This window comes from Grus americana, chromosome 10 (genome assembly GCF_028858705.1).
Source record: "Grus americana isolate bGruAme1 chromosome 10, bGruAme1.mat, whole genome shotgun sequence".
NCBI classification, from domain to species: Eukaryota; Metazoa; Chordata; class Aves; order Gruiformes; family Gruidae; genus Grus; species Grus americana.
The window spans coordinates 7749789-7759907 of record NC_072861.1 but is presented as its reverse complement, the minus strand read 5'-3'; the positions used below and the strand labels follow the sequence as shown (position 1 = coordinate 7759907).

The 10119-nt window shown below is 40.2% G+C and overlaps 1 protein-coding gene and 1 long non-coding RNA gene across 3 annotated transcripts; one reads left to right on the top strand and one right to left on the bottom strand.

The window, feature by feature from the left end:
* Positions 1-361: 361 nt before the first annotated feature.
* On the bottom strand, positions 362-10044 carry ADAL (adenosine deaminase like). 2 transcript variants are annotated; one of them, XM_054837262.1, is made up of 10 exons: positions 9847-10044; positions 8052-8182; positions 7453-7513; positions 6617-6704; positions 5961-6042; positions 5084-5210; positions 4306-4386; positions 3215-3353; positions 2615-2715; positions 362-1264 (listed from the first exon to the last, which is right to left on the bottom strand). In XM_054837262.1, the coding sequence occupies exons 1-10, from the start codon at positions 9898-9900 to the stop codon at positions 1073-1075; spliced, it is 1056 nt and encodes a 351-aa protein (XP_054693237.1). In that variant the 5' UTR covers positions 9901-10044; the 3' UTR covers positions 362-1072. The 2 variants fall into 2 exon arrangements, with proteins under 2 accessions (XP_054693237.1, XP_054693238.1); XM_054837263.1 differs by lacking the exon at positions 9847-10044 and adding an exon at positions 9603-9804.
* On the top strand, positions 1547-3516 carry LOC129210902 (uncharacterized). The gene is made up of 2 exons (XR_008578655.1): positions 1547-2272; positions 3221-3516. It is a non-coding gene; the product is annotated as an uncharacterized LOC129210902 (long non-coding RNA).
* Positions 10045-10119: the final 75 nt, after the last annotated feature.

The following is a 10119-nucleotide window of genomic DNA, read 5'->3' as shown; positions in this document are numbered from 1 at the left end:
GCTTGTTTAATTAATCAATCTAAAAATATTCTAGGTATGAAATACCTTCTCTCTGGATACTTCCCACACTAGCTAGCCCTATCTAGTATTAGCTACTGTTGGACGTGTATGTTCGTATCTATTTTGATATCTCAGTATCAAAATACACCTGCAGATGCATAGAGACAGGCGGAGTGAACCCTGTCACTGCCTGAACCAAGGGGCACCCTCTGATGTCAGAACAGAAGTGGTGACGCTCACAGACAGTAAGTCTGCTCCGGGGACTAGCACGTCCCAAATCCCGCAGCAGGTTATAGCTGCTTCTCTTCTGTAGATCTCACATGCACATACACACATGCTTGAAGTAGTGGTTTTGAAAATATGGAGGTTGAAGCTATTTTTATTGCCTTTTTACAAGAAACAAACAGCAATTCTAAAAAGCATTTTAAGAATTTGAGCATTTCCCCAAAGTAGCTCATAGTTTGCTAAAGCATTCAAGATTCACACTTTGAATACCACCAGTGCTGAGTGCATTGATAGGCACCACTGCACACGCTCCACAGCCCACAGCAGGCTTCAGTCACACATGTACACCAATAAAAACAGATGCAATATTTGATTCCTTTGGGAAAAATACTTCATTCTCCCTGAGTTTGTTTCTGTCTTCACATTGAATCAATGGCTCAAAACTTCTGTTCAAAAAAATACAACCCCAAATATACACGCCATACTTGTAATGTTGCCAACAGACATTTTAAACCCTAACAGCTGTGCCTTTAGTTTGTTCTGACTCTCAAATATTTGTAGTATGATGACATATGTCAACTATTTTTTAAAATATTGTATAACTGACAAGAAACTACATGACAACACATTTGGAATTTTAGTCACTGGTTGAGACCCCTCCCCAACTACGACAGAACATGTACTTCAGTCCCCACTAACAAAGGGTGCATTCCTATCGTCCTCGCTTTGCACAGGCAGTTTACGGGCTGGATTTATATACCTGAAGTCTGAAAAAAGCCAGGGACTTCAGCAAAAAATGCTTATTAACTAAACTAATGCACCCACGCTGTTCAGAACAACAGTTTGATTAATCAAACAGACTTGGCTTCAGTTTACACCACTGTTCCCTTAGCTTTGATTTTACTACACTTGAAGCAAAGATGTAGTTGATTGATTCATAGGAAAGATCCCACATCTGTGATCGAGTCAGATTAAATGTTTTTGCAACCAGCTCGTATTCTTGCGATAGATCTGTTGCAAAGACGCCTTTATCATCAGTCTGGAGTTACATTGAAAGAAAAGGAAAAAAAAATTAAATTAGTTCCTCTACATAAAAAAGGTTTTTTTCTATACATTACAAACCAGTTTTATCTTGCGCTCTCGCATTTTATTCTACGATTCTTTGTCTGTTGCCCTATTTCACTGAAAATTAATAAATTATTCAAACATACACGAAAACTTCTTAAAATGATAGCACAATTTATCTAGAAAATAGGATTTCCTATTAAATTTCCTATTCAAATTGCTAGAAAAATGTCTATGAAATGATGCATACCTACAAGCTATGTCAGTACGTGCAGATCTTCTTATTGCTCTTTTCCCTTTCCTCAGATCTGGGAACTAGAGCATACTCTGTAGTCCTACATCTTCAGGGAAGAAACTGTCTCACTCTCCGCACTAGTATCAACTAGAACAATCTCTTGATGCTGACTGAAGTACTAGGCTAGCATCAAAAACACATGATTGAAAGCCACCTAAAGATTACTCATCTAACAGGAGCAAGTTAGAGTTATTTAGTGGTTAATGAGATTACCCATCTGCAACTCTGGGGGTCCTTGTGTCCCCCTCAAGAAGAATGCTAACTATATCCTGTAAAACTGAAGACTCTGTAGTACCTCCTTCTACTACTACTATTGCATTTATAGGCCTTTATGGGTAAACTGCTTTCTGACTGACTTCATCGGTTATTTAGACTTTTCACAATTCAGAATCTCAGAAATTATCTCTAGTCATGAATTATTTTTCACCTAATACAACAGAGTTCAAAATCAAGAATAAATACTTTATACAAGAAAGGGTTGAGGCTTATTTGAATAATAAGCACAATGCTCTAATGTATATAAACACACGCACTTGGACAATGCTGCAAATTATGGAGATTAAACCAACAGGATGATAGTAAAATCCTGCCAATGCCAGCAAAAGTTCTCAGCACCTCAACATTTAAGGACCTTAACTAACTGTCAAGAGAACTCAAGAACTCTCATCCAACACAATAAATACCCAGGTAAGCACAAGCTGACATGCAAGCATTGGACCAATATATTTAAGAGAAATCTGTCAGTATGCAAACAGTTAAGAAGTTCATTGCATGTATAGCTGATCATCTTATCTGTATAGAAAAAAAGGTTTTGCTTTACAGTAAGCGCAAGAGAAACACTAAAACTTCCCATTTGTATGACAAACATTTCTCAAATAGAACACAGCGATTCCCTATAAACAGATGATTTGCTGCAAGGCCAGAAATTGTTAACAAGTCAGCTCTGATCCATAAAAGGAGATCTACTTCTCTGATTTCATACTAGTTTGGCTCTTTGCCTAAATACACAGTTAAAATCAAAACACTTACACAAAGCACTGCAGGGTGGCCCATGTTGTACCAGTACCCAAAATGGTGTTTGTCACAGGAAGGCACTGTCTGAGTTTTGATGTTTGATGTCATGCAAAGTTCTAAGGGGAAAAAAAAAGAAACAAAGTATATGTATCAGAACAAAAAATACGGTTTTGGCAATTGACTGACTTATTTCTGTTCCTGAATGAAAATTAAAATCAGGTATTGTTGTTTCCTTGATTTTCTATGCTTCAAATATTTGGTAGTATCTTCTGAGGAAAGTTTGGTAATCAATTTCTTCTTAACTACTGGCTGGGTATAAAATTTAGGGAGCTTGCAAACCAGATACAGAAACACCACACAGCCTTGCACAGTAACTCAAAGTTATGACTTAGTTATGTTTTCATCTGAGATGTCCGCTGGCGTCTGCTGCCACAAACACGTCAAGAACACAGTAGTGTTACCAGAGTACCTTTACAGGCATCTCTCCCACATGCACTGCCATGTTTTTCTAAGTTGTTTCTGCTCAAAGACAAATCACAGCTCCTAGATCAGCAGTACGTATGATACTCTGAAATCAAGAGATCACCAAGTAATTTTCTTAACTTTTTCTCTTACCAATAGGTATATGATTCCGTCGAACAAGTGGCACTAACTCTTCTGAACCTGCTGTTGCAGAGTTGAGAAATGTTCCATGTCCAATTCTGTCAGGAGGCAGGCCCAGGAGAATTTTGGTCTCCTCTTCTTGATTTGGAATCTAGAGAGGATATATTTTACATTCTGTCAAGGCAGCACAAACCAGCACATTAAATAACTACAACGGACTATTTCACTGTGTATCTTATCTAAAAGAAAGTGTTAGTGAGACTAAATATCTGCTTTACTACCCTGTAAAGAAAGAAGTAGTGCATGAAAGTGACTCTCAACTTGAAATTACAAACCGAAGAAGCCATAACCCTAAACTGGTATGCAAAACCAGACCATCGCTGTTTGTGGTTCTGAAGTACTTTGAGTTGGAGGCCTCAAATCAGCTTTGTATGCTTCAGTTGCAGAACTACCCTGTCAAGAAGACCTTTAATGCTTGTTTTACACAGGGATTAAAAAAATGGTGCATGAAGAACTTAAACTGCAAAAGGCCAAAACCAACCAAACAAAAAATGAAACAAAACCAAAAGACCACTGAGATATTAAGAAATCAATTTTTAGAGAAGTATGCAGGAGTGTCCTGCAAAAGCCTTCTTAATGAAATAGAAACAAGTGTAAATAGGCTGGTGACATGATATATCATGCTTAATTTCCTAAAGAAATAAAAATATTTTCAGTATTTATCAGACTTGTCAACTTCAGCCACCAGTTCAACAGACAGATACAAGCTGAGCTAACAGAACAACTCGAGAAAATGTCCGAATTTTACTATACATGACGTCTGATAAAATACTAGGAAGAAACGGGATCTCTTGGAATATTACTAATTTTCGGTTTCACATCTAACCCCCCAATATATACAGTACAGTAAGAAATAACTTGACAGATCTGATTCAGAACAGATTGTTGAAGATTTCTCGTTTTCTTCTCTCTTGTCAGAGTGCCGCAAACCATTACTACTTTGGCCTGAGAAGTTCAAAACACACAGAAGTTAATTTTAGTTTCATCAAGGTTTTTATAAAATGGGAATTACAGAGAAGGACCAAAATAAAGAAAACTTGTACCTCTGAAAGATGCAATGCCAGCTTTAGACCTGCTTTTTTTGCTTCTGAGAGCGGTTCCAAAAAATCTTGGCCATGTCCTGCCTTGAAGACAGAAACACATCACCATTCTACAGCTTGTTTTACAAAACTCCTCCTTTTACAATAATTAAGAAGTCTAGAAATATCAAAATACTTAATTCAGATAGAGTTACGTTGAATTATTTTTCTTTTCCCATTACTTCAGTTTTGAATGAATGCAGCAAGTCCCATAATGTTCTGCTACACGGGCACAATTTAGGCAAAAGTCGGTAGTTCAGATGATGCCTGACCCTGACATGCCAATTGTCTTGATTTTTGTATCCTTTCTACAGCTATCACCTAGAGCTGGTTCGTTTCAGCTTGACAGCTGTCCTCAAACATTTTTGCTTTCTTAATACTCAATAAGCATTTGGAGCATCTAAACAAAATTTAAACTGGTGTGAACTTGCAGTGTTACTTAACTTGCCTCAGCCCAGTCAATCTGACAGGCATAATGTAGTAACAGACACTTCCAGATAAACGCTGCTTTTCAGTGGCTCTTTTTTCAGTGCCACGTATTAATCTATTGATTCTTCATTAGAGTATCCGTCCCTGACAGAAACCAGATTAGCCTAGTATCAAGATTACGAGCTATCCATTCAAACTAGCAACAAACATCGGACAAAAACTTGTAAGAACAAAGTATGATTAGAACCGCTTGTCGTTACACAGCATGATATAGTTCTCTTCAAGAGCAGACCAAAATAAACCAAAAACTTACAGTGGGATCACCACTGAGGTCAAGTCCTACTACAACGCCATCAGTGGAAAGAAGGAACTCTTCAGCAAGTTTAACAGTCTGCTTAGCAACTGCTGGGCCACCTCTTCTATTTATTGCTATTAACAACCTAGGATAGACACGTACATAGGAAGTTAAATACAAGCTGTAATATCAGGAGACCAATAAACCTGATACCAACAAAAATGGCACTTTGCATCCTTCACAGTTGAGTATAAAGAGTATTTGTATAGGAAACTGTTGAAGGGATGAAGGTACCAGAGCGCAGAGGGACTCAGATAGTTAGCCTGAAATGCAGCAGCCACGGTGAGAGGGAGGGCAGGGAACACCACACTGCTCATTTGCTGCCTGCGCTATCAGGCGAGCAACTTCTCTGAGGTGCACACATGAAGAATGACAATTCTTCAGCTTCCACAAATAAATCTAACAAGGGTTGCTACTGAGAATACAAAAGACAGGCAAGCAGGCTGCTTCCAAGCAAGCGCTAACACCTTCTGAAACTTCTCTGCCTGTTAGGACTACCTCTTCTTTAGAGCAGGTTGTTGTACAGCTAATCAAGCAATGAATCTAGGCTGTGAAAAGGAGTCTTTAAAGCAATTTCCATCAAAAACACTGAGAATGTTGCAGAGAATGGACAGTCTTAGAGCTGAAAAGCTTTACTCAGTTTTATTCTCTATCGGTAAAAAGGAAGATAAAAATTCAGGTTTCCATATGAATTAGCTGTTTCCATTCCATGTAATCTAGTTTAAGCATAATTTTCTTTCCTATGCTGATAGTCTGTAAACCTCTCTGCAAACCATGACCGAGCATCAGACTACACAAAACCTTGAAACAGAGGTACTCCATGTGCTTTATTTACCTTACATCTATATCCAAGCCTTCTTCTTTACACTGCTTTATACCCTCAAGTACAGTTTCAACATACGTCCTTTTGGTCATACCTACAAACACATGTACACATTTGGAATAAATATTTGAATTAATTTTATTATGTTGCAGACCCAGCTCTCTAAGCTCATAAGTTTCATTTTGCACCTTTGATTTTAGTCCGTAGTCTCCTAATCTATATAGTTCTAATTCTGTTTATAAAGCAAGCTTTACTTTGAAGCATACATTTGAATTAAGCCTCCTCCTTAGCACGTGGAAGGAAGAGGCTAACTTAGTGTCAACCAGAGAGGAGCAACAGGACTTCTCTTATGTCCTTCTATTAAACCACCTCTAAAAAAAAATAAAAATGGAGTAACAAAATCTATCAGCTATTAAGAATATTAGCAGACTCAGACATCATACTAAAGTGAATAACCAAAAGTCTTAGGTAGTAGAGTTATAACCAAGACATTTTTGTCCTCAAAAATCTAATAGTAAAGTGACATGCTTTTACGTGGTTAAACCTTTGCTTTTAAAGTGTATTTTTAGTGAACCAACTAAATTTGATTTTATTTGTTATTAACATAGTTCTTAACTAAGTTTTATAGCATGTCAGACTTATAAATTAAAAACCAGAACAGACTGTACCTGTGGTCTTTTCTTCTCTGGGAGTGCTCCTCAATTCCAGATACTTGACACCATCATCAGCAAATTCTTTAATAACATCTTTAGTTATCTGATTAAGAAACAGTGTATTCAACATCATGAAAATAATGCTTATCATGGTTATATTTTCCTTTACAACTAAAAGACCCAGGGGTTTTTTGGTGTGAAACACTGGAAAAATTTTCAGGCCTTATGTGGTTTTGGTGCTCTCCATCTCTGGAAATACTTCAGTTCCCTCGGAGATACTGAAGAGAGTTAGGAGAAATGAGAATTTCCTTGTCCGAACAAGAACACCCCTCCACTGGTGCAGTTGTAACCCCTTCCACAGGTACTGTACCTTTCTGCAAGTTTAATGGGCTGCCTAAAAGCCCCTTTACAGGCGGAACAGGAGGACACTACACCACTTTCTGCTCCGTTTTGATCACACAACAGTTGTCCCTGACAGTTTTGTAGTCTGAGGGGAACTAAGGGCAATTCTAGTTCTGTAGTTTTGGTACGTAACAAACCACAGAACAAACAGGAGAGTAAATCAAAGCTTTGGTAACAGTGAACAGACATCCCATTTTTAAGACATTATCAGTCCAAGTGTCCGAGTGATCATAACAACCACCACAGTGGAAGCTCATTGCTTTCACAAAAATTAAATGTAAAAGCTATATAAAATCCTGTATTTCTAAATTAAAGTGTTTTACAATAATAATTCTGACCTCCAACTGAAGGGACCGTTGTTGTTACTTGGAACCCAATGCTGTTAAACCCAACTAATTTTGACTGCATGTATTGCTTGCTTGTTTTAAGCGAACTTTTAATTAATTTACCAGTAAAATATCCTCAGTCCTCGTGGTAATCTGATAGATGATCTGAAACATCTGAAAACATCTAAAACAAAAAGTTAAAAAGTTAATTGAACAGATGGTTGAACAGTAAAACGAGCATTCAAAACCAAATAATCTACACTTTGAAAACACATACTCACTATGCTCAATTAACCAGCTTGTAGCTTAAAATACAAAGACCATCTGAATGGTGATTTCTGATTTTATGTGCTAATAACGCATTTGCAACAGAAATTACTACTATTATTATTATTACCACCAAACTTTTTGAAGGACAAAAGAAAAAAATGAAGTTTCCAAAAAAGGAAACCATAGGAGTCAAGCTTCTCTGAAGAATATATGCTACAAGTGAAAATTTTTTATCCTTTAAAAAGGGAATGAATCAACATGAGATTTCCATTTAGTTTGCAAACATCTAAGGAGTTAGTCTATAGATACAATCAGCAAAAACTCTTAAGAGAGAGTACTGTAACTAAAACTTGAAAATGTATTTTCTGCAGTCAGTGTATAAGGCCATATAGTCCTCTGTTTTCAACTTAAGACACTCGGTAAGTGTTCATCACACACACGTGTATACTCACTCATCTAAGGTTCTTTTGTTTCCTTTGTCAATGACAGTCATTCCATTCTGGATCTGAAGGTACGGCTTCTGGGCCATAAGTTTCTTCATAGTGGCAGAACTGATACAGCCGTTCAAATGAGCATGAAGTTCCTAGAGAGAAAAAAATCCTATGGATTTGTGTCCGGTGAAAAGGATGGCTTCCATATCGTGTTTGTATTACTGTTCTTGTATCCCACATTATTGTTTCACACCAACTTTGAAAATAAAATAACAGGTATCTCTCCGTTTGGCTAATAATTGTTTCCCCATGTTTTTTGCGTGGACTGGTTCAACTGAGACTGTCCTATTTGCTCCTCCTCACTCCGTGGGCTGCTGTTAGCACGGATCTCAGCGGGAGCAGAGCCGGCTCAGGAAAAAAGGCTCACCAGCTGTTTGTGGGAGTGGTGCAATTCAAGGTGAGGGGGAAGCAAACAGCTCAGTGCTAAGAAAAGTACAAGGGTTCAAGAACTCTTTCCCCATCCAACGTATGCGTACATTGTTTGAAAATAGCAACATCTGTATATCCACTCACCTTTTTTTCATTCTTTGAAGTTTTAACTCACACCAGAAATGCAGCAAGATGTTACCTCTGCCTATTAACAGCAACTGGAGTAATTGCCCTCCTTTGTCCGAGACTGCTTTCTGCCTGACTGTCCCTTGACAACCTGCCTTTGGGGTCCAAACTCGCACTCCTCAGCTCCACTCCTCACTTCACCTTTGCTCCTTATGATCTCTTAGCTCCAGACATAAGAACAGGTCCCTGCTGCCCTCCCAACTCATGCACAATGCGTTTGCAAAGCATCTGCTTTGTTACCTGCCCCCATCAAATGCATGGGAAAAAGAAAAATTGGAGAAATAGTTCTTCAAACCTCTGACTGGGAAACATACAATTGAAATTGTAACTCCTTCAAGATTTAATTAATTTTATGAAGTATATTTCAGATCTCTATTTTAAAGTATGAAGTTCACAAGCAGAGGAAAGGGGGTCAGATGAGTGTAAACCGTGAAAGTGCACAACTCCAATTAAACACGAGGAACTACAGCCGCTTACCACTTCTGGAAATCAAGCCAGGTACATGCTACTACTACTGCCTTGAATTTTTCAGTCTTACAAGTGAAATACCTCACAGAATTCAGTTAGACATCAAACATAAACCCTGAAAAACAGCTTACTGAAAAGGCATGTGAGAATACAGGGACGGTGTGATTTGATGTGGCTTTGATTGTGCACCTGTGCATTTACTGTGCAAGCTCTCCGCTGGAGTACGTGCCATTCGCTGTTTTGAAGTGCAGAACGGTAACAGCGATAAACCCACAGGAACACGTACCCAACGACAGCACAGATACGTGGGAAGGCAGACACACCCTTTGGGACATGGAAAAAAGCAGCGTTATCAGAGACAGACTTGTTGGGCTAGCCTCGGGGCAAAACAGGGCAAAAAAAAGAAAATAAAGCTCATGCTCAATTGATTTAACTGGAAGAAGATTAGACGCCAAGAACTGCAAACAAGCTGGACAGGCAAACACCTACCGCATTATTCTGTGGGATACAGGACATCGGAAGCGCGTGTTTCACAAAACCTCTGAGAAAGCAGCAGCAGCCGCCCGCCCTCCCTCCCGCAGTACCGGAGCGCCGCCAGCCCCTCAAGCCCCGGCTCCCGCCCGCACCGCGGGTTCCCGCGGCCGCCGCCGCCTGAGGGACGGGCAGGGCCCCGGCCGCCACCGGCCGCTTCTCCGCAGCGCTCCCGCCGAACCCCGCCGCCCGCGGCGCTCACCACTTTGGGCAGCTGCCGGTAGAAGCGCAGGTCCCGCTCCCGCTCCGCCGCCATGACGGCGCCTGTGCCGGCGAAGGGCGGGCCGCGGCCGGGGTCACGGCGGCAGCACGGCAGCACCGCCCCCCCGGCCCGGCCCGGCCCCGAGGGTTGCGTTCCGCCCCGGCAGCGGGCGGGCAGCCGGCCGACGTGCTCGGCGCGGGCTGGGTGCCACGGCCCCGCTGACAGCCAGCCGGGGCTGCGGGAGCGAAGGCGAGGTCACACAAAACACGATCA